General features: G+C 46.0%; 1 protein-coding gene across 1 annotated transcript in view; it reads left to right on the top strand.

The window, feature by feature from the left end:
- The window catches only part of arsh (arylsulfatase H), a 56,746-nt gene that overhangs the window by 12,644 nt on the left and 18,828 nt on the right, over positions 1–25,274 (top strand). Inside the window, exons 3-6 of the mRNA XM_072444239.1 lie at positions 5,423–5,544; positions 8,311–8,433; positions 10,416–10,618; positions 22,726–22,949. Of these exons, the coding sequence (XP_072300340.1) occupies positions 5,423–5,544; positions 8,311–8,433; positions 10,416–10,618; positions 22,726–22,949 (672 nt within the window). The remainder of the gene's footprint in view (positions 1–5,422; positions 5,545–8,310; positions 8,434–10,415; positions 10,619–22,725; positions 22,950–25,274) is intronic.

Below are 25,274 nucleotides of genomic sequence, written 5' to 3' on the forward strand. Positions count from 1 at the left end.
TATAGAAAACAGGCTAAAGGCGCTAAATGGGAGTCGGACTGATGGGGGTCTGCTTTTGGGGAGTCAGAGTGATCAGAGTGACGAGATGGGGGTGGGGGTGGTCTCCTGTCCTCGTCCAGTCTCGTAGACGCACGGCTACCAAGCAGCGACATCAGTGGAAATATTAAAGCCTATAGAATGAAGCCTAAAGAATAAAGCTGTACGGTGGAAGCACCGAACGTCAAAGAAGGAGAGGAAGATGAAGAAGCGTCTCCCTGGAATAAAGCCGGTCGGTCTCTGAAACAACAACAACTATTCTAGTCACAAAGACATATCATGACCTCATGGGCTTTGTAACACCAAAGCAATGGAAGGAGTTCTTTTACGGACTACGACAGTCTGAGGACTACGAAAAGTCTGAGGAATAAAGTCTGGCGGTAATGCAACAATTGGATGCCAACCGCCATAAAACAACAACAACAACAACAACAACAACAACAACAGGAGGCCTATTATAAGTTCGGTCTCTGAAACAACAACAACTATTCTATGACAACGAGCTAGTCTCCGGTCTGGAGAGACGGGAGATGGCGGAGGAGAGTGGATCGGTGGTCGAAGACGTTCTGGACGGTGTGGAGGAGCAGCCTTTTCTGGCTGCACGTGCCCGGAAACGTAAAAAGTCCCTTAGCTCGTCCGAGGGTTCTGGGAATGAGCAGCAGGATGAGGCTGAAGCTATTGATATCCGGGGTGAGAGCAGAGACTGTAAGGTGATCATAAAGCTTGCACAGGATGGTGCATCCTTTAAGGAGTGGAATTAAGTGGCATTGTCAAAGAGCCTAACTGTAGCTGTGGGAGTGATCAAGAGTGCGAGTGTCCTTAGAGATGGCTCGCTGCTGGTCGTGTGCAAGGATGCGGCTCAGCAACGGAAGGCGATTGGAACTAAACGTCTGGGTGGAAAGGACATTCTTGTGTCTGATGCTGAAAGAAACACGGTCAGAGGAGTTATCGTAGGTGTCCCTACGGCGACGTCTGTGGATGAAGTTAAGGAGAATTTGACTGGAGCTACGGTGGTGGACGCTAGCCGGTTGAAGGTGACCCGGTCTGGGGTAAGATGTGACAGCTTGTCGGTAATGGTAACACTTGAAGGAAGGTGCCTGCCTAGTAAGGTGTTCATTGGGTTCATGTGCCATGACGTTAGGCCATATGTTCCACCGCCCCTGCGTTGCTTTAAGTGCCAGCGCTTTGGGCATATTGCAGCGGTCTGTAGAGGGAGGCAAAGATGTGGTAAATGTGCAGGAGATCACGAGTATGGGAAGTGTGACGTGGGAGCAAAACTGAAGTGCTGTAACTGTGGGGAAGAACATAGCTCTGCCTACGGGGGATGCAGGTTTAGCAAAAGAGCTGCTGAGGTGCATAAAATAAAGGTCTCTCAAGGTATATCCTATGCAGATGCAGTCAAGAAAGTTTCAAGTAACGAGTTTAGAGTAAATACAGCGAGAGGAGCCAGCGCTGCTCCCAGCCAGGGCGAAATGAGAAAGGCCAGCGTGGCTCCCAAGAAGTGTGAAGGTTTCAAGAGTGGAGGTCCCAAGTGTGCAGGCTCCAGAATTAATGAGAATACCCTGGTTGTGGATAGAGAGGATTTTGTACTCTTTATGGTGGATGTTGTAAACTGTGCTGCTCAGACTCAAAGCAGAACTGAAAGGATCAGGATCATTGCTAAAGCTGCAGGGAGATTCCTTGGAACAAAGGAGCTTGATTGGGCAGATATAGAAAACAGGCTAAAGGCGCTAAATGGGAGTCGGAGTGATGGGGGTCTGCTTGTGGGGAGTCAGAGTGATCAGAGTGACGAGATGGAGATGGGGGTGGTCTCCTGCCCTCGTCCAGTCTCGTAGACGCACGGCTACCAAGCAGCGACATCAGTGGAAATATTAAAGCCTATAGAATGAAGCCTAAAGAATAAAGCTGTACGGTGGAAGCACCGAACGTCAAAGAAGGAGAGGAAGATGAAGAAGAGTCTCCCTGGAATAAAGCCGGTTGGTCTCTGAAACAACAACAACTATTCTAGTCACAAAGACATATCATGACCTCAAAGAAGGAGAGGAAGATGAAGAAGAGTTTCCCTGGAATAAAGCCGGTTGGTCTCTGAAACAACAACAAAGTCTGAGGAATAAAGTCTGGCGGTAATGCAACACTCTACTTCTTGCTCCTCATCCAGTCTTCAACAACCAAAACACCAAAGGGTCTGAGGAAGAACAAGCCCTGGACTAAAACTGTGAGGAGACCTTGCTCAACACCCGGTCTGGAGAGACGGGAGATGGCGGAGGAGAGTGGATCGGGGATGGAAGATGTTCTGGACGGCGTGGAGGAGCAGCCTTTTCTGCCTGCACGTGCCCGGAAACGTAAAAAGTCCCTTAGCTCGTCCGAGGGTTCTGGGAATGAGCAGCAGGATGAGGCTGAAGCTATTGATATCCGGGGTGAGAGCAGAGACTGTAAGGTGATCATAAAGCTTGCACAGGATAGTGCATCCTTTAAGGAGTGGAATTCAGTGGCATTGTCAAAGAGCCTAACTGTAGCTGTGGGAGTGATCAAGAGTGCGAGTGTCCGTAGAGATGGCTCGCTGCTGGTCGTGTGCAAGAACGCGGCTCAGCAACGGAAGGCGATTGGAACTAAACGTCTGGGTGGAAAGGACATTCTTGTGTCTGATGCTGAAAGAAACACGGTCAGAGGGGTTATCGTAGGTGTCCCTACGGCGACGTCTGTGGATGAAGTTAAGGAGAATTTGACTGGAGTTACGGTGGTGGACGCTAGGCGTTTGAAGGTGACCCGGTTTGGGGTAAGATGTGACAGCTTGTCGGTAATGGTAACACTTGAAGGGAGGTGCCTGCCTAGTAAGGTGTTCATTGGGTACATGTGCTATAGCGTCAGGCCATATGTTCCGCCGCCCCTGCGTTGCTTTAAGTGCCAGCGCTTTGGGCATATTGCAGCGGTCTGTAGAGGGAAGCAAAGATGTGGTAAATGTGCAGGAGACCACGAGTATGGGAAGTGTGACGTGGGTGCAAAACTGAAGTGCTGTAACTGTGGGGAAGAACATAGCTCTGCCTTCGGGGGATGCAGGTTTAGCAAAAGAGCTGCTGAGGTGCAGAAAATAAAGGTCTCTCAAGGTATATCCTATGCAGATGCAGTCAAGAAAGTTTCAAGTAACGAGTTTAGAGTAAATACAGAGAGGGGAGCCAGCGCTGCTCCCAGCCAGGGCGAAATGAGAAAGGCCAGCGTGGCTCCCAAGAAGTGTGAAGGTTTCAAGAGTGGAGGTCCCAAGTGTGCAGGTTCCAGAATTAATGAGAATACCCTGGTTGTGGATAGAGAGGATTTTGTACTCTTTATGGTGGATGTTGTAAACTGTGCTGCTCAGACTCAAAGCAGAACTGAAAGGATCAGGATCATTGCTAAAGCTGCAGGGAGATTCCTTGGAACAAAGGAGCTTGATTGGGCAGATATAGAAAACAGGCTAAAGGCGCTAAATGGGAGTCGGAGTGATGGGGGTCTGCTTGTGGGGAGTCAGAGTGATCAGAGTGACGAGATGGGGGTGGGGGTGGTCTCCTGTCCTCGTCCAGTCTCGTAGACGCACGGCTACCAAGCAGCGACATCAGTGGAAATATTAAAGCCTATGGAGTGAAGCCTAAAGAATGAAGCTGTACGGTGGAAGCACCGAACGTCGGGGAAGGAGAGGAAGATGATGAGGAGTCTCCCTGGAATAAAGCCGGTTGGTCTCTGAAACAACAACAACTATTCTAGTCACAAAGACATATCATGACCTCATGGGCTTTGTAACACCAAAGCAATGGAAGGAGTACTTTTACGGACTACGACAGAGTCTGAGGACTACGACAAAGTCTGAGGAATAAAGTCTGGCGGTAATGCAACACTTGGATGCCAACCGCCATAAAACAACAACAACAACAACAACAACAACAACAACAACAACAACAACAACAACAACAAAGTCTGAGGAATAAAGTCTGGCGGTAATGCAACACTTGGATGCCAACCGCCATAAAACAACAACAACAACAACAACAACAACAACTATTCTAGTCACAAAGACATATCATGACCTCATGGGCTTTGTAACACCAAAGCAATGGAAAGAGTACTTTTACGGACTACGACAGAGTCTGAGGACTACGAAAAGTCTGAGGAATAAAGTCTGGCGGTAATGCAACAATTGGATGCCAACCGCCATAAAACAACAACAACAACAACAACGTGTGCCGTTAGCTGTTCGCCCGTGTGCTGCTAGCTGTTCGCTCGGGTGCCGTTAGCCGTTCGCCCGTGTGCCCAGTGCTGTTCGCCCGTGTGCCATTAGCTGTTCGCCCGCGTGCCCTGTGCTGTTCGCCCGTGTGCCATTAGCTGTTCGCTCGCGTGCCCTGTGCTGTTCGCCCGTGTACCACTAGCTGTTCGCCAGTGTGCCATGTGCTGTTCGCTCGTGTGCCGTTTGCTGTTCGCCCGTGTGCCATTAGCTGTTTGCCCGTGTGCCCTCTGCTGTTTGCCCGTGTGCCGTGTGTTATTCGCCCGTGTGCCCTGTGCTGTTAGCCTGTGTGCCTTGTGCTGTTCGCCCGTGTGCCCAGTGCTGTTCGCCCGTGTGCCATTAGCTGTTCGCCCGTGTGCCCTGTGCTGTTCGCCCGTGTGCCATTAGCTGTTCGCCCGCGTGCCCTGTGCTGTTCGCCCGTGTGCCATTAGCTGTTCGCCCGTGTACCACTAGCTGTTCGCCAGTGTGTCCTGTGCTGTTCGCCCGTGTGCCATGTGCTGTTCGCTCTGTGCCGTTTGCTGTTCGCCCGTGTGCCATTAGCTGTTTGCCCGTGTGCCCTGTGCTGTTTGCCCGTGTGCCGTGTGTTATTCGCCCGTGTGCCCTGTGTTGTTAGCCTGTGTGCCCTGTGCTGTTCGCCCGTGTGCCCAGTGCTGTTCGCCCGTGTGCCATTAGCTGTTCGCCCGTGTCCCCTGTGCTGTTCGCCCGTGTGCCATTAGCTGTTCGCCCGTGTGTCCTGTGCTGTTCGCCCGTGTGCCATGTGCTGTTCGCTCGTGTGCCATTAGCTGTTTGCCCGTGTGCCCTGTGCTGTTTGCCCGTGTGCCGTGTGTTATTCGCCCGTGTGCCCTGTGCTGTTAGCCTGTGTGCCCTGTGCTGTTCGCCCGTGTGCCCAGTGCTGTTCGCCCGTGTGCCCTGTGCTGTTAGCCCGTGTGCCCTGTGCTGTTTGCCCGTGTGCCCTGTGCTGTTAGCCCGTGTGCCCTGTGCTGTTTGCCCGTGTGCCCTGTGCTGTTAGCCCGTGTGCCCTGTGCTGTTCGCCCGTGTGCCGTTTGCTGTTTGCCCGTGCGCCGTGTGCTGTGTGCCTTTGCCTGCTGCTGCCTAACTTTTTTGGCCCAATCACAGCTGTGTAATTCTCTCGTGTAGGACACCTCACATAGACAGACTGGCCTCAGAGGGAGTCAAACTGACCCAGCACCTGTCTGCTGCTCCTCTGTGTACGCCCAGTCGCGCCGCCTTCCTGACCGGCCGATATGCTCTGCGCTCGGGTACCTACTCCTCTCTTCTGATCCTCTTTTCTTCCAGGCTCTTTCGTTAATACTAGATTGTATTATCAAGTGTTAAGTATCAAGAGGTTTTTTTCCCCCTTAGAAACATAATTAAGTGGAATTATAACAAGGCTTTCCATGCCAGTGAAGTCTTGTGCACTCTTGGGTGTCATCAGGAGTATGTAGCTACACACTACAGCTCAGGATCTACACAGCAAAACAATTGTTTTAATTTTGGATTCAATAAAATTGACAATTAAAGGAATAATAGAGGATTTTTCGCGCGCAATCTGAGTCTCATTTCCTTGTGGCGTGGACAGGTGAGTAGTTCTCCCACATGTCAATCATTCCTTGCGACCTACTGCACACCTGCAGACTCGTTCTGGCTCGTTCCCAGGATAGCAGCACGTTTCTCTGGCTGCGCATGCGTGATTGATATGCCGGTGTGTGTTTAGTGTACAGTACCAAAATGGCTGCGGGACGATAGAGAAAGACTGTGTTCGAGCTGCTCAGAAGAGACGGAAATAGACAAAAGGATGCAATCCGTCGCACTAATAAACAAACGCATGTGTAGCAGCGGAGCGGTTGTGTGCTTCCGCACGAGGTTTGATGGTAGGCGGAAAGAACAGGAGGGTGGGGGTCGTTGAAGTCTCAAATCGGCAATAAATCCTCTATTATTCCTTTGACATACTTCTATCCCCAAAAATAGTTTTAACTGTACACAAAGGTGAGCCATTTCAGATTCTATGAACCTCCAAACACACAGGGCTGCATGAGCTATGGATAGGCCTATGCAGTTACACAGTAGTGAAAGATATATAAAAGGTTACGTACTCTGTACTGGAGCCTCACATAGAAGCCTACTGCAGAGCTTCTCAAACTTCTGATGCACCCTCCCTTGGGAGATAAAAAATGTATCCATGCCCCTTTCAAAAGCCTAGAGATACATAGAGCAATAAACATTGCAACTATATACTCATATATTAGCCTGAAACAACAGTAATAATTCAAGTTTGAATAGGCTAAATTACATTTATTTTTATTGTCATTTACTGACTGACTGACTGACTGACTGACTTTCTTTGGTTTATGCATGAAGCTATGAATAAATGGCACAACACAGAGCCTCACTGCTCTACAAATACATGAGCCTCTCTGAGTGCGCTCCCCTCCCTCTTTTCTTGTCTCATGTCTTCAGCTGCGCAGACAGGGCAGGTCAGCTTTATAGACAGGGTAGGTCAGTCACCTGTTTGCAGTAGGACAGCACAGAATTGGCGCTTCAGTGCGGTAAATATGGCGTTTCAAGGAGAAGATACACTTATGTTACTTCTCGGTCCCTCTGGATACATTTTACGCAAGTCCACGACCATCACACACATGCTGCTTTCTGCGCTTTCGTACTGCTGCGCTTATTTTTCACATTTAACAAAGTGCATGGGATATGCTTTTCCACCAGATGAACGGTCAGTAGCAGTGCAAGTTAAAAGTTAGACTCAGAAAGGGGAGGGAGCAGACGAGCGTGAAGGGAAACAGGACAGAAATGCGTTGGGGGCCAGAGGAGGGCCAAAGGGGGGCCAAAGGACGGCCAAAGGACGGCCAAAGGAGGACACATGAGGGACATATTTAGAGATTAACCCTGTGTTGGCACTGTGTCACGTGTAATGTGTGCACATTTCCCCATACGTCTCATGCCCCCCCTTGGCACGGCTCTGCACCCCCCAAACGGGTGCACCCCACACTTTGAGAAGTTCTGGCCTATAATACCTTTCAACTATTTTAAAGCAGCTGAATCACGCTTTATACAATGGCGGTTCTGTGTTGAATTTCTACTTTGGCGTAGAACCTTCAGGAGGCTGAAGGCTGCATGACGGGGCTGTAGAAGTGTAACAACTGAAGGTGTGATGTGTAGCACAGTGCATCCAATGCACCTGCCATCTCGTCCTCCTCCCGCCCCTCAGGCAATGCCGCCCTGGGCGGCTCCCCATCTCGCCCACCCTAAGAATCCCCACTGTAATCATATACCAGCTTCCTTTAGGGACAATCATATCTTACCTTTAAGAGACATATTGCTACACAGACTGTGAACACAGCCCTGCTTGTCCTCTTCAGGAGCAGATTTAGCTGCAGCTCAGTTCACTGTCTGTCCTGGGACAAAACATCAGCTCTGGGTTTATCCTGAATGCTATTTTCTATCAGGCTATTGCATTTGATAAAACTTGACAAAGACATATTTGTTTTGCAGCCAAGTAGCATACTGTATTTTGCGCACAAAAAAGCGCACCGGATTATTAAGGCGCATAATGGTAAAAGCAGCCAAAGCGCCGATAGTGCTCCGTGCTAAAATCTCTTTGGTCATGTGATCCCGCATCTCGGATCCACGCGGCAGTTCAGTGACGATTCCGGCCTTTTGATTCCCACAGTTGACTGATAGTTTAGCCCGTAAGCGCATAAAACAAGAGTTCCAATGGTCTCTAGGCAGCAGCCATCTTGCCACATGTACAACAGCCACACCAGTCCTCCAAGGCACCGGCCCATTGGGAAATCTCCAAAATAGAATCATAATCATAACAGACAAAATATCAGTTACTGTATTTTCCAAAACCTTTAATATCTATATTGGCACCAGCTCTCTCTCTCAATCCCATGTTTCTCAATAGCTTACCCTAATTAAGGTGATGTTTTTAAAGCTCATTATACGTTCTCATCTTTGTATTACTCAGTTAGTAACAGACAAGCCTGGATGTTCTCTTTTCTCCGTGTCCTCAGGCCTGGGCAGTAAGGGTCGGGTGCAGGTGCTGCTCTTCCTGGGAGGCTCGGGAGGCCTTCCTCCTTCTGAGACCACTTTTGCCAAGAGGCTCCAGCAGCAGGGCTACACCACCGGCCTCGTAGGTAAGAACGGCTCAGCTGCAGCCAATGTACATGCCTTATTCATGCTAATATGGGCAGTCTAGATAAAGTGTTTTTCATCAAACTAAAGTGAATGAAGCTAAATGCTACGCCAGGTGTGTCTTTGATGAGGAAAAATGTCAATTTTGCATAATATATGTCTTTTAACTAATCATTAGCAATCATTTACTAATGATTGGTTTATCTGGCAATATTTAATAAGCATTTATACTTTATTTTTTATACGCTATATTATAAAGTGTAATCAAATGAGTTTCCGCTGTCACTATCTTTTATCTATCTTATTAAAAACAAATACAAATCTAACTAAAGACAAACTAAATTCAAATTTCTGATTTCAATGAGGCCCTTGTACAATAAAAATGTATTCCATATTAGAGCAAATGCCTAATCTATGAAAAAGTCCAGCCGTATGTTGCTGGACTTTGAAGGTCAGAAAACATTCTTAAAAATGAGTAGATGCGGCAGTCTTGGGGTGACCAGATTTGACCAGATTAAAAACTGGGACACATCTTCATTGGTAATCATGAAATTGTAAAAAGCGTGGTTAATTATGTACATTTTTATGCACTCTGTCCATTCATGGCTCATTTATTTACACCTCTTCTATTCCCCTCTTTATTGTTTGTGGTATGACAGTGGTCACAAACCGGGACAACTGGGTCATGTCTTGTACAAAACTGGAACAAATCAATGGTTTTGGATACATCTGCTGCGACATGGGACATAGGGCTCAAAACTAGGACTGTCCCGGGTAAATGGGGATGTCTGGTCACACTAGGCGGTGATCTGTCACTTAGCAACTCGGGTAGTCTCCAGTCAGTCCCCTGTATTTTTTCCTACACCCATTAGAATTAGCAAGTTAGCACAAATTGCAAGTTATTAATGATCAAGTGTTTTTTGTCTTTTACTAACCAAAAGAGTACATTTAGATCAAATCCTATCCATTAGCGCATAAAACTTGCATCTGAAAGCTAACTCACTAAATGTTACTGGTAAGGAGATCAGATAAAAGACATAAATATTATGAAATACAAATGTTGTATACGTAAATGTGGGGATTGGCTTCATTCATTTGTATGTGATGCAACGTTCAATATAACAATACATCGATTAGCATCGGTCAATTGATCGAGTTTGAGCAACGGGCAGAAATAGAGAATCTTACATCTAGGAATGTCTCACTACAGAACCAGACCACGGGCTGGACCGAGACCATGAGAGTGAGCATTCACACCTGGATTTGAGCAGTTTGGTCTTCTGTACTTTCTTGTTTGTTCTTAAGCTGGGCTAACCCTGTGCAATTTTGTTAGATTTTAAGTCATTTCAAATGACTCCCAAACTCACACTGTGCAACTGAATCTCATAAGAAGGCCCAAGCCCACGACGGGAGTGTGTGCACTGTAAGGAGCCATGAACGTATGTGCTCACACCGTGTGTTTCTAGAAACATCATAGAAACAAACCCGTTAGCAACCATTGGCACTGTTAACTTTAGCACTGCTTTGTTTAAAGTCAGAGGTTTTTGCTACAAACTTTTTCTGGCGTTGTGTGTGTTGATTTGTTCAGAAGTGGGCTAGAGGCACTTGTTGTCGGGTGTTTCACCTCCGTGTCTCTGGCTCCGCTCCAGCCCCTCAGAGCGGTGTTTACTGCTGCCTGCAGCTGAATTTTCAGATCAAACATGTCTGAAATCCCTTTGAAAGTACAATAAGCAGTCGTGCCTTCATCGTAAGCAGGTGATCGCAGCTCAAAACCCCTTTACACTGCACGACACAGATGCACGGAGGAGCCGAAGTTCAGTTTAGAAATTGCCACAGTGTAAGCCCAACTTAAGGCACAGATGTGAACAGTATCACGTTCTTCATAACATACATGGCCCGATTCTTCTGCTCACCTGTCGTACCTGTGTGTGTGTGTGTGCGTGTGTGTGTGTGTGCGTGCGTGCGTGCGTGCGTGCGTGTGCAGGTAAGTGGCACCAGGGTGTGAACTGTGAGCACCGCACTGACCACTGCCACCACCCAAACCTGCACGGCTTCAGCTCCTTCTATGGTCTGCCCTTCACCCTTTTCAATGACTGTGTGCCGGGTCAGGGCAGCGACATCCTGGTCGACATGCAGCGCACACTCCGCAGCCTGACTCTGCTGCTGGGCCTGGGGCTGGCCACACTGGTGAGTCCTCTGTCTATGTATAGTGGAGTGATTTTAGACTATGGATTCAACTATTTTTGATATATGTGGGTTCAACAATGTCACATAGCAATTTTACCCAGCTGAAAAACACTGCCCCCTCCTCACTGAACTATTATTTGTTTTGATGATGCTCAAAGCCATGTAGGGTATTCAGCTCCCGGCTCAATGGTCCTGTTCTTATTACCCTATTTTCCGGATTAGAAGTCACTCCGGAGTATAAGTCACACCAGCCAAGAAATGCAGAACAGAGAAGAAAAAAAACATAAATAAGTCGCACTGGAGTAGTAAATCGCATTTTTGGGGGACATTTATTTGATAAAATCCAAGACCAAGAACATCTTGAAATTCAATTTAAAATAATAACAGATTAGAGAACGAACAACATACTGAATAGGTGTACGTATGCTAACGTAACACCTTCAGCTACATGACGCACAGACGGACCCTAACCCTCGGCCTTCTGATCAGGTCCACAGCTCCTTCTCACCTCGGCCCAGAGGAGCTTCTGATCAGGTCCACAGCTCCTTCTCACCTCGGCCCAGAGGAGCTTCTGATCAGGTCCACAGCTCCTTCTCACCTCGGCCGAGAGAAGCTTCTGATCAGGTCCACAGCTCCTTCTCACCTCGGCCCGGAGGAGCTTCTGATCAGGTCCACAGCTCCTTCTCACCTCGCCCGAGAGGAGCTTCTGATCAGGTCCACAGCTCCTTCTCACCTCAACCCAGAGGAGCTTCTGATCAGGTCCACAGCTCCTTCTCACCTCGACCCAGAGGAGCTTCTGATCAGGTCCACAGCTCCTTCCCGCCTCGGCTGAGAGGAGCTTCTGATCAGGTCCACAGCTCCTTCTCACCTCGGCCGAGAGGAGCTTCTGATCAGGTCCACAGCTCCTTCTCACCTCGGCCGAGAGGAGCTTCTGATCAGGTCCACAGCTCCTTCTCACCTCGGCCGAGAGGAGCTTCTGATCAGGTCCACGGCTCCTTCTCACCTCGACCCAGAGGAGCTTCTGATCAGGTCCACAGCTCCTTCCCGCCTCGGCTGAGAGGAGCTTCTGATCAGGTCCACAGCTCCTTCTCACCTCAACCCAGAGGAGCTTCTGATCAGGTCCACAGCTCCTTCTCACCTCGACCCAGAGGAGCTTCTGATCAGGTCCACAGCTCCTTCCCGCCTCGGCTGAGAGGAGCTTCTGATCAGGTCCACAGCTCCTTCTCACCTCGGCCGAGAGGAGCTTCTGATCAGGTCCACAGCTCCTTCTCACCTCGACCCAGAGGAGCTTCTGATCAGGTCCACAGCTCCTTCTCACCTCGGCCGAGAGGAGCTTCTGATCAGGTCCACAGCTCCTTCTCACCTCAACCCAGAGGAGCTTCTGATCAGGTCCACAGCTCCTTCTCACCTCGACCCAGAGGAGCTTCTGATCAGGTCCACAGCTCCTTCCCGCCTCGGCTGAGAGGAGCTTCTGATCAGGTCCACAGCTCCTTCTCACCTCGGCCGAGAGGAGCTTCTGATCAGGTCCACAGCTCCTCACCTCGACCCAGAGGAGCTTCTGATCAGGTCCACAGCTCCTTCTCACCTCGGCCGAGAGGAGCTTCTGATCAGGTCCACAGCTCCTTCTCACCTCGACTCAGAGAAGCTTCTGATCAGGTCCACAGCTCCTTCTCACCTCGACCCAGAGAAGCTTCTGATCAGGTCCACAGCTCCTTCTCACCTCGGTCGAGAAGAGCTTCTGATCAGGTCCACAGCTCCTTCTCACCTCGCCCGAGAGGAGCTTCTGATCAGGTCCACAGCTCCTTCTCACCTCGACCTAGAGAAGCTTCTGATCAGGTCCACAGCTCCTTCTCACCTCGGTCGAGAGGAGCTTCTGATCAGGTCCACAGCTCCTTCTCACCTCGACCCAGAGAAGCTTCTGATCAGGTCCACAGCTCCTTCTCACCTCGGTCGAGAGGAGCTTCTGATCAGGTCCACAGCTCCTTCTCACCTCGACCCAGAGAAGCTTCTGATCAGGTCCACAGCTCCTTCTCACCTCGGTCGAGAGGAGCTTCTGATCAGGTCCACAGCTCATTCTCACCTCGGTCGAGAGGAGCTTCTGATCAGGTCCACAGCTCCTTCTAACCTCGACCCAGAGGAGCTTCTGATCAGGTCCACAGCTCCTTCTCACCTCGACCAGAGAAGCTTCTGATCAGGTCCACAGCTCCTTCTCACCTCGGTCGAGAGGAGCTTCTGATCAGGTCCACAGCTCCTTCTCACCTCGACCCAGAGAAGCTTCTGATCAGGTCCACAGCTCCTTCTCACCTCGGTCGAGAGGAGCTTCTGATCAGGTCCACAGCTCCTTCTCACCTCGGCCGAGAGAAGCGCTTCACAAACAGCAGATCAAAAGAACTATTCCACCTCGTTTGCACGTCAGTCATCAGCTTGTGTTCCGGCAGATTGAGCAGCTTCTGCTTTTCCTGCAGGACGGTAACAGCGCGGTGGTCGAGTGGTTAAGGCACAGCACACGTATGCCCGGCTCCGGGTGCGGCCGGCCACAGTGTTGTGGGTTCGGGTTCCGACTCCGGCTTTTTGCTGCGTGTCCTTCCCTCTCTCATTCCTCACTTCACCCTGGCCTCTCCTGTCTAGTAAAGCCTACGGGCCACAAAAATCGTATTTTTTTTTTTAATCGATACTGTCACTCAGTATCAGAGTCTGTGACGAACACAACCCTACACATTTCCAGATTTGTGATGTCAAAGGCAGGGGGAAAGTAGTTTTATTTTTTGCCGGTACCATTACATTTTTGTTTACATCTGTTAAAAGCTATAATTAGTTTACAGTTTAAAAATGAGGAATCAGCTAGAAGTTAGTTTTGGTATAATTATTAATAATATATGTATAATATAATTATTAATACTATATGTATATATATATAATTCATATTATTATTTTAAATAGATGTTAAAAAGATGTTAAATCATTATGTACAAGAGAGAACATAAAGCATGTTCTCATCTGAATAATAAAAAGCATGGATGTGGTGAAGTCCTTATGATTCACATAAGGCACTTGAAACTATTATTCATGTAATCCTAATTGAAACCAGTTCAATCAGTTCAAACCAGTTCAAAGTTTATTGACTCTTTATCTCCACATGTGACTAACTCATGCCCTGCCATCAATCTTCATAATAAAGATGGCTGCCATAGTGATCGTATCAACGCTGTGAAGTCTGAGAGCGCCTGAGGGAGAGAGAGCGGGACCGGGTTGATCAAAAACAGAAACTACACTTATGTAATGGACCTGGGTTTGCAACATAACAGCAGAGGGAGGGGTAATGAAGGGTGAGAGAGAGATGGAGAGAGTATTTTTGTGTTTCTTTGTTTTTTTTTGACCATTAACATTAAAACTTTTTAAGCACGACAGCAGCACAGGGATCAGACATTTTAAGGTGAGACACTGCAGGTGAATAGGAATTAAATATTTAATTTAGAGGTATCAATTTGAACCATCTCCAGTAGTTTACTAGAAAACGTTTTCGTAGATAAATAAGGCATTTTATGCGTAAAAATTACCAATATTGCACCTACCGTGGTAGGCCGTGGTTATTTTATTACTTGTTTTACGGATTTTAAATGAAATATATTGAACAGGCGGACTAAATATAAATATGATTTTATCATAAAAACATGTAGTATGCTTCTGATGGGTAAAATAAAGGCTGTATTAGATACCAACCATTATTGATAAGTGCTGTGAATTTGGTGACCCTACGTCAAATATTTAAAAAGCTATTGAAGATTAATTTTCATTTTACATCATATTCCATAAATAAAACACAAATAAAGCTTCATATTGAAAAAGTACTGGTCTCGGCTCTGCACATTCGGAGCAGTGTATAAATCGATGCTCTCAAAATACACATCTGATTAAAAAAAACGAGGTTGTAGTCACTTGGCAGTGTAAATATAGTATTTTGGCATGTATGATCTGTAAAGACTTGTATCGGCCCGCTACGTTAAATAGGGCTCTTTTGAATTAATACTGCTTTTTATGTTTCATTTAATGCTATTTTGCATTGTCGGCGGTACTTTATAAAAACAATTGTGATAAAAATGAAACTTATTTATATATTTTATTTATAAATTAGAAATCAATAATCTAAGTGCGGCGGATCCGTAAACCAAGTAAAATAACCGCGGCCTTAAGACAACCATCAGAAAATTGCTAGAGCCAGGTTTACACTTTATGCTCCGTTTTATGCTCTTATTATTTTATTTCTTTATTTCTTAGTTTTATGTATAAAAATGGACATTGCACATCAAACAATGTAAACGTGCCCGAGTTAGCTGATATGAGCTCATTTGCATAGTTCCTTTCATCCAGTCATCCTAAAAGTGAAGACACTTAAAAATCACACATCACACATTACAAAAGTATACAATAAAACTGCAAAGACAAATACATTTATATACTACTAGAGCTCACAAATGTGTGTTTCTACTAGCCACTTTTTAGCATTCTTTTAAAAGAAAGGAACGAGGGAGACACTGGAACGGCTTCTGGTCCAGAGCTCCACTGTGGGGAAGCTCTGATGGAGAAGACGGCCTGACCAAAGACAATTCTTCTGTGAGGAATGATGCAAGTCTTCCCTTATCGCTCCTCTGGTCACTCTGCCCTCCCTATCAAGTCTTTCAGTGAAGGAGGAGTAGAGCCATGTCTCATCCAATACATAAGACATGTTTTTGAATTTAATAAGATTGTTCCAATTCATCAACTTATATATCTGCAGGGCTTGTTTATAGAGTGATTCTAAAGGTTTTATTGTTGTGGATGAGGTGTTGGACCAGCTGACAAATGCAGTTTTATGTTAAGTTGAAGGCAGGATTTTTAAATCAAATCAAATCAATTTATTTTTGTAAGGCCCAAAATCACAACAACAGTTGCCTCTGAGGGCCACAGGGAGAAATGAATCAACAATGTCTGTGGTGGCGATGGAGTCAGACAATGTCTGTGGTGGCGAGGGACGATGTCCCAGGGTCCTCTGTCCTTAGACTCTCCTTCTCGGCCAGGAAAAACTACAAAAAAAACCTCTTTGGGAAAAAAGCGTAGAAACCTGGAGGAGTTCCAGTGAAGGAGAGATCCGACTCTCACAGACGGACAGACGGACACGAGGAGACTGGAGCTGGACCCACTCTTCAGGCAGAAGAGGGACCGTCGGAGGCGAGCTGGACCCACTCTTCAGGCAGAAGAGGGACCGTCTGAGTCGAGCTGGACCCACTCTTCAGGCAGAAGAGGGACCGTCGGAGGCGAGCTGGACCCACTCTTCAGGCAGAAGAGGGACCGTCGGAGGCGAGCTGGACCCACTCTTCAGGCAGATGAGGGACCGTTGACATGACATGTGTTAGTTTTGCTGCAACATCTTCAGCTCTTTTCCCATGATTTCCCAATGAGAACATTACAGTGTTACAACTGTTCCACACCATTGGCAGATTGTTAATGTAAATGCTGAACAAGACTTATTGAACCTTGTGGAACACCAGTTGATAATTGTAGAGGATGAGAACGATGATTATTGATGTTTACAGTTTGAGTCCGAGCTGAGAGGTAAGACTTGATGAGATTGATCCATTCTAAGTTAAAATTCTGAAGTTTCTGTAACAAGATTAAATACTTTCCACAAGTCTAGGAAAACTGCCCCCACTGTGCTCCCTTTGTCCAACAATGAAAGCTGTGGTGTGGCAATAGCCTGTCCTATTTGTTTTAGCATTATTGTGTCCAGTCCGTATTCATCCTTGGTTCTTTATGACTTTAAGAGTACAATTGCTTTATTAATATTTGCAGTGAAGACAGGACTTGGTTATAGTAGAGGTTCTTAATAGTTCGTAATTAAAAGTATGATATGGTGGATTTTGTGTATCTTATTTATTATTCGAGTAAACTAGAGCTTACTGAAAATATATGTAAAAATTAAAATTTCCTGATGGTCTGGTGTCTTAAAGGCGGTATGGACGATTTTTCGGCGATTTGAGAACGCAGGTGGAAGTGCGCATGCGCACTCCCCCGTGCGGACTGATACAACACACGCGTGCGTTTGTTTATTAGCGCAACGGAGCGCATCGCATCTCTCGTCTCCCGTAGATTTCTGTCCATTTCTGCGTCAGCTCGAACTGTCTTTCTCCGTCTTCATTTTGCCCCGTACACTGAGGGAACTATATTATGATAGATCCATGCGCTTAGACACGCGTAAACGTGGGGACGAGCCACACGTGGCTGCAGGTGAGCGGTAGGTGCGTTTTATGATTGATACGTGGCAGGACTAATGATTTATCCACGCCACGAGGAAATATGATAAAACATTTGCTGAAAAAAATCCACCATACCACCTTTAAAGTACTACTTTAAGGGCTCATCAAAGCAGCCTTTGAAGTTACAATGTGGTCATCTGGACTCTGTTTTTGGAAAAAACAAGACAATTCACTCCCATCCAAGAGTCATTCTCAATCTGCGAATCGAGTCTGGGAACATCCATATTTATCCTACTTTGAGAAGGACCTGCCCTCCAGACAGGACCTCCTGTTAAAGGGAGTATTTGGTTTCACTTAATACCCTCTTTATTTACTATTTACCTGTTTACTGTTTAGCCTATCAACATCCTATTGTAAACTGACTGTGGCTCACTCCTCACTGAGTATCCGATTAGCATCAGAATGCCCTGGGCGTCAAGACACTATTATATACCCCTGGAAGGTTGAATCTTAAGGACAAATTATTTTTTTGAACAAAGATTGCCTCTTTATCTTCTCTTTCAAACCATTTTTTTCCCTGCTCAGAATCTTCACCTCACTGTCTTCGATAGAGTGGTTAGTGGCTTTAAGATGAAGATGCACGGTGCTCTGGGGTCCCGATTTTGCATGTCTTCTGTGCTGATGAAGCCTCTTGTGATCAGCACAGAAGAGGATAAATATCTGAGTTCCCAGACTCGATTCGCAGATTGAGAATGACTCTTGGATTAGAGTCGAAACGTCATTTTTTCCCCAGATGATACAACGGAATCTTTTACTACAATGGAACACTCCTGGACGAATGAGGGATTACACAGACATGTTCCTTTTGAAACGAGCTTTATCATCTTTAATAACTTGAAACAGATGTCAAACTAAGGCAACAAGTGATAAAAGAGTGTAATGAAGTCGCTTCTACAGATAAACTAATAATAAACATGTGGCTAGAGGTGCATCCTGGTTGGGTCTGCAGCCACACTCTTTTGATTGAGACAAGTGGCTTACAGTAATGTTCCCCGAGTTTAATTTTCACTTGGTACAACATTTTTACTCCCAAAAAATCACAACTTTGCTCAAGTTGGAGAAATAGGAATTCTGGAAGGGACAAGAACCATTGGTGTAGTGTTCATTTGACACATGCTCGGAAAGTTATATATACGCTCATTCGAGTTAAACTGCGCCTAGTCCGGATGATCAGCGATGATCAACCAGAGCCAGAATGTGGAAGTTATTATTAATGTCCTCTTTATCAAACATCTATTGGCCTTTGTCCAAAGTAGATTGCTGCTTTAAGGAAGAGGGGGAGCAGCTGAGCACATTTCTGATCACAACTGAACTTTGTGACTGAGACCGTGTTTACTGCTGACAGGAGGCCATCCTCCCATCATCAACAGGGCCAAGCAGCCACCACAGTGGCTCCAGATGAACAGAGCAGCTGCTTTAGCCGGTTGATCTCACAAACTTTCCACTCTTGACACCGATCACACATACCTACCAACCAATCAACCAACCAACCAACGGTCCAATACCGGTCCCCCCCAACTCCCCCACCCCTCTCACAGTTCAGGAACAGGATGTATGCAGACTATTTCGGAAATCCAACCCTCAAAAAGCTGCTGGACCAGACAGTGTCACTCCGGCCATGCCACCTTAAGACACTGCGCATGTGAGCTAGCCCCTGTCTTCACTAGCATTTTTAACATCTCCCTGGAGTCTTGCCATGTCTGAGCCTGCTTCAAGTCGTCCATCATTGTTCCTGTCCCCAAGAAATCCCGGATTTATGAAATTTCCCCATGTGGGACAATAAAGGAATATCTTATCACTGGTCACTGGACTTAATGACTACGGACCTGTGGCGCTGACGTCTGTAGTGATGAAATCATTTGAGTGCCTGGTCCTCCCCCAACAAGTCCTTCACCTCCCCCCTGCTGGACCCCCTGCAGTTCGCCTACAGAGCCAACAGGTCTGTGGACGACGCAATCAACCTGGCACTCCACTTCACCCTGCATCATCTGGGCTCCCCGGGAACCGAAGCCAGGATCCTGTTTGTGGACTTCAGCCCGGCATTCAACACCATCCTCCCTGCTCTGCTCCAGGACAAGCTCTCCCAGCTCAACGTGCCTGACTCCACCTGCAGATGGATCACTGACTTCCTGACGGATTGGAGGCAGTGCGTGCGGCTGGGGAAGAAGTCTCAGACACTCGGACTATCAGCACAGGAGATCCACAGGGCTGTGTACTTTCCCCCTGCTCTTCTCCCTGTACACGACTCTGTAAAACGAATTAAGTTTGCGGACGATACCACCCTCATCGGGCTCATCTCGGACGGGGATGAGTCTGTTCACCATCTAAGACTCCCCTATCTCCACTGTGGACTCCTCCGTTTTCTCGTCATCATCATCACCCGGGACCTCAACTGGTAGCCCACCATCAGCTCCCTCATCAAGAAGGCCAGGCAGAGGATGTACTTCCTGCGGTCGCTGAGGAAAGCAAAGCTGCCAGCGGAGATGATAGTGCAGTTCTACATGGCCATCGTTGAGACTACAGTGCATTGTGCGCTCCGCTGAGAAGGTAATCGGCCGCGGACTTACATCTCAGGACCTGTACGTCTCCAGGGCTCTGGGACGTGCAGGTCGGATCACAGCCGACCCTTCTTACCCTGTATACGGACTATTTGAGCCACTCCCCTCAGACAGGAGGCTACGGTCCATCCGGACCAGAACCTCTCGCCACAAGAACAGTTTCTTTCCCTCTGCCGTTGGACTCATGAACACTGCCTAAGCAAATTGCACTCACTGCACTGTTCACTTCTTATTTCACAACATATTTTATTTATGTACATATCAAGCCTATTTTTAACTTTATTTTAACTTTACTTACTTATTTTTTAGGCTGTGGCTGGAGAGCCGCAGTTTCAGGGACCGCGGCATTTCCCTTATAGCCCGTTATAGCCTCATGGCTAACCCTAACCCTAACCTTAACCTTAACCCTAACCTTAACCCTAACCTTAACCCGGCGCGGTCTAAAACGGCGCTAAAACGTGGTCAAATAGCGGCGCAGTTTCAGGAGCCGCAGCTCTGCAGACACTCCCTATTTTATATATCTGTTAGCTATTCATTCTTCATTGTTTTGTATTCATTGTTCATTGTTTTGTTGTTTATGTTGCATCGAATCACCAGGACAAGTTCCTATGTTTGTGAATTTTGTTCATTGACAATGACAACAAACCTTATTCTGACTCTGATTCTGATTCTGCTCTGATTGGATAATCAGCTTGAGAACCAAAAATACCAAATTCATATATAAACAACTTTTTCCTCACATATATGGAACAAGCTGTCAGCTATATATGATTTGAACATGGTTACTTCAGATCTGGTGACCCAGAGAGTGTTTCTGTACCGTATCTGTATTGCAACATTTGAATTTCCCCTTTGTGGGACAAATAAAGGTTATCTTATGTTATGGAAATATAAACAAAACAAACATTTATACCCTCTCTTTAAGTACTTTGACTAATTTTGACTTTGATTGGTAGAAACTTTCACACCAGAACTCTGCTTTACTATGTTTACGGTCTCAATTCACAATGAGAAAATCAAAACATATTGGCACAAGCTGTTTCCATAGTAACTCTTCTCTACACGCCTCATATTATTTACTCCTGCCCCCGGCAAAAATAGGGCATGTCCCAGCCTGATGACTCACTGTTAGGGACTGAGGGGGAGAAAGAGTAATGGTAAACAAACAAAAGTACGTAACAATGGAGTAATCCGACACCTGTTCAAATCTACAAACTTTATTAAGGAGTCTTAAACCAGCGTTACTCTAGCGCCTCTAGTGCTGCTATGTTTTAGAGATGGTAAATATACAGCTCCATGACGTTTGTGACACGCATCTCGACCCAATGCACTCTTTTGCGCTTTTAACTATATTATTTGCTAATAACCATTGTTCTGTTATCTCATCAAAAACATGTATATTTAGCTTCATTCATGCTGGTTTCATTAATCCTGTTTATGAGGTCACATTAATTATAACTGTGCTTCCAATAGCATGTCAGGGCTGATTGATTCCGGGTTAGTAACTACTTAACTAATACTCAAACCCTAACTCCTAACCCTTACCTTAATTAAGTACTGATGTATTTGTTCATTATGATTTAAGTCTTTGTTCGTGCTTCGTCAAGTCAAATTAAGGTGTAGTTATTATAGTGGTGCAGGAAAATGCAACTTCCACTGTTCACTACTGTCCCCAGTGGTCAGCTCATGTAAGATAAGATAAGATATTCCTTTATTGTCCCACATGGGGAAAAACACTCTCAGTAGAAGATCTCCTATAAACAAAAACTCCCATAGACAAAACCTCCCATTTCCCAACAAGGGATGGAGGGGAAAAATAATAAAGATAAAAATAAATAAATGAATACATAAATACCATTGCATGTGATCACGACAGTAATTGCACATGAATATGTAACATGAATTTCACAGTAATTGCACATGAATCACGACAGTAATTGCACATATGACGGAATTGCACATGGTTAGGTCAGTATTGCGAGTGTTCAGGACTAACAGTGTTTGTTATAAAGTTATAATGTACAGCTCTATTGCAACACATCCATAAGCTGTGAGCACACAAATCACATACTGAACGAATGACGGACAAAACAACACAGATGATGGACAGAGGCCTCTGTGCATGTGTCTGAAATGTAAAGTCCTCCAGACCAGTTTGCCTGTGCACTTTGGAGCTGTTCTTTTAATGGCAGAGTGTTTCTCCATGCTCAAGGCCTGGCTCTGAGCCAGAGGGAAAGCTCTGACTTCACTAAAATATTGTATTCAATTATTTAATTGTTTTTAAAGCACAAAATCACTGCAGCAGTTGCCCCGCAAATGTTTTCTTAATAAATAAAATCTAAATTGTATCTGAATTATAATTATCATAAGATGTTTAGTAATTCCAACTTTGTGTTCCTGTGAGACGAGTAAAGACGAAACTACTTCCTGTTACTCCTCAGCTTTTTCTGCATTTATTTCACTTCACTGCTTTTTGCCATCTTGTTTTACCTCAGTCTCAGTCTAAGTTCTCTCTTAACGCTTTCAACCATTTCCAATGTCAAGTGTTCAGGTAAATTGCCACTTGAAGGTGTTCAAATTCAGCAAGAGAAAAATGCAACTAGAAAAACAAACTAACGGCCATTTTCAGATCACATTTTCTTGAGACTTCTATTGTTGAGCTGTGTTCACTACAGCCTCCAGTGGTCAGGACCAGTGTTGGATAGCGTTACTTTTAGTAACTCTTTAAGTTACATTGTTACTGACCTGACAAACAAATGCGTTACTTTACTGCGCTACGCGTTAGAGTACTCTTGCTTTACTAATAATCAACATATACCTTTATCGTTTGCCAACAAAAAACAAGCAAAGTAAATGCTGAGATTTAACAGAGATTTAACTCCCAACTCTGGTTAGGACATGTACAGCTCCACAGTACAACAGCATCCATAAGCTGTGTACATACAAATCACATACGGAGCAAATGGCAGACAAAACAACACAGAGGACGGACTGAAGCTTCCATACGTATCCATATGCGTCTCGAACATAGAGCACAAATGAGCTCCTCCATTGTCTCCCTTCCAGGAGCCAAGAGCGAGCCAGGCCGCTTTGGATGCCAGACCTCTGGCGGCCCACTTTAGATCACTTAAACCTGTACAGTTCACTCTCAAACTTTCAGTCCACACCAAACATTGCTTCTGTTTCTGTGTGTGTGTGCTAGTATGGCCTGCTGGACCTCAGCCCCTCTCTTTCTCTCCCTCTGTGTCTCCCCCTGCAGGTGTGTGTGCACTTGTGCGGCCTGCTGGATCTCCTCAGCCCCTCGCTTCTACTCTCGCTCCTGCTCCTCTTCCTGTGCGTGTCTTCAGTGTGGATGTTGCCGTTTGGACTGCTGCCTCGGTGGAACTGTGTGCTGATGCGGGACAGGGAGGTGGTGGAGCAGCCTCTCAGAGTGGACACACTGCCCCAGCGCCTGCTCAATGAGGCCCAGATCTTCATCCACAGGTGAGACCTACTCCTGCATGGTTTGTAGTTATTTCCATAATATTTACTTGATTTTCGAACCTGTGAAAATAGGAAGTATGTATTTGACTCTAACTAGCTGCCATTAGTATTCACATACAGTGGATTTACGAATTCTATACACCTCTATTTAACATGCCAGGTTTTGTAATGCAAAAAATAGACCAAGATCATTCCAGAACTTTTTCCACCTTTAATGTGACCTATAACCTCTATGATCCTTTAGGGAGGGGGGAGTAAAAATGTAAAACTAAAATGATAAGTGTACACACCCTCTTATAACTGGGGATGTGGTTGTATTCAGAATAAACCAATCATATTCAAACTCATGTTAAATAGGAGTCAATACACAACGTCCATCCATCCATCCATTTTCTACCGCTTATTCACCGCTTGTTCCCTTTCGGGGTCGCAGGTGACTGGAGCCTATCCCAGTGACTTCGGGCCTTAGGCGGGGTACATCCTGGACAGTGGCCAACTTGTCGCAGGGCCAACACAGAGACATAGACATTACAGACAGTTCACGCTCACATTCATTCACTAGGGCCAATTTAGAGTTACCAATTTTTACCTAACACATGCATGTCTTTGGACGGTGGGAGGAAGCCTGAGAACCCGGAGAGAACCCACGGTAACACGGAGGACATGCAGACTCCACCCAGAGATCATGTGATGTTGGTCTGGTCCGGGAATCGAACCCATGATCTCCTTCTTGGGAGGCAAGAACGCTAACCGCCTTTGCCACCGTGCTGGCTGTGTAGTACTTGTGACAATCTCCCGTATTCTTCATATGTCTCGGCTATAGGGTAGGGTGGCAAGATGAAAGCCTTTTCTTACAAAGAGAACTAGCAAGGCTAAACACAATTGAAGTCTCCTTAATTAAAGCATGTGGGAAGATGTGTTGTGGTCTGATGAAACCAAAGGTTCCATAACTCCAAAAGGTATGCTAGGCACAAAAACAACACCAAAAGAACACCATGCCCACAGTGAAGCATGAAATAACATGGGAAAATGGCAGAACAACAGAGACTACGACAGCTAATCTCAATCAAATTGACGAAAGATGACATCCCAAGAGCGAAGCTGAAACAGCATAAAGTAGAAGACCATTCTGAACTAGTTGAAGCGATGTTTACGGTGCAGAGCACGTTGTATTAGCGGAAAGAAGGCTGAACTTGTAAAAAAGTATATCCGGGCTTTCAGCGTCTTCATCTAGACTCTTCGCTCTCTCCTCGGTTCAAGTCCGATTTTTGAACATTACGACATGGCATTTGTAAGGGTTTACTGAATAAAACTGATGTTAATTCTACAGCGTTTGCGTTCTGCCCGTGAAAGTAAGCAAACCCCGGGGACGCAGGTTGTCACTCACCGCTGCCTGCGCCTGGAGCCGCAGTCGTCGGCTTCAGGAAAGTTATGACCCAAACGCCCTCTATTTCAGGTCTATCGGCGTAGCGAAAATCACTTTTACACATTCCATAGCAGCAGTGTTTGTTGCTAAACGTCTTTGTGGAACAAATGAGTCGATTCTGGGTCGTAATAATCAGTTTTGACCGTTGCTTTATGAAGTGTTTTTAATGGGAATAGATAGCCCCGCAGTTTTCATTGACTGACTTCCGGGTACTGTTGGCGCGGTGACGTCACATGGCTATTTTTAGCTCGCCCTTGAAGCGCTATTGCATCCTCTGCATACAAGTGGATGCTACTGTGTTTTAGATTATGCCCAATTGAGTTGATATAAATTGTAAATAACAGTGGTCCAAGGACAGAGCCTTGAGGAAGACCTTTATTAAGGTTGAAGCTTGAGCTCTATTTGTGAGGTAATCTGCAACCCATTTTTTAGCATGTGTATCAAACCCATTAGCATCCAGACAATCCAAGAGAATACAGTGATCCACTGAATCAAAGGCATTTGACAAATCAACAAAACAAAAGCACATTCTTCATGATTGTCCAATGCAATAACAATATATTTTATAACTTTGGTAGCAGCTGTGATGGTACTCTGCCCTGGTCTAAATCCAGACCTGTAGCTATTTAAAATGTTATGTTTGCTTAATAAAGCACGCACCTCAATTCAATTCAATTTATTTTTGTTGCCTCTGAGGGTGACAGTGAAAAATGAATCAACCAATGTCTGTGGTGGCGAGGGACGATGTCCCAGAGTCCTCTGTCCTTAGACCCTCCTTCTCGGCCAGGAAAAACTACAAAAAACCTACTTGGGAAAAAGTAGAAACCTGGAGGAGTTCCAGAGTAAAGGAAAGATTCGACTCTCACAGACGGACACGAGGGAGACTGGAGCTGGACCCA

The sequence above is a fragment of the Eucyclogobius newberryi genome, unplaced genomic scaffold (genome assembly GCF_026437365.1).
Source record: "Eucyclogobius newberryi isolate DKJ021-1_F unplaced genomic scaffold, fEucNew1.0.hap1 SCAF_14, whole genome shotgun sequence".
NCBI classification, from domain to species: domain Eukaryota; kingdom Metazoa; phylum Chordata; class Actinopteri; order Gobiiformes; family Gobiidae; genus Eucyclogobius; species Eucyclogobius newberryi.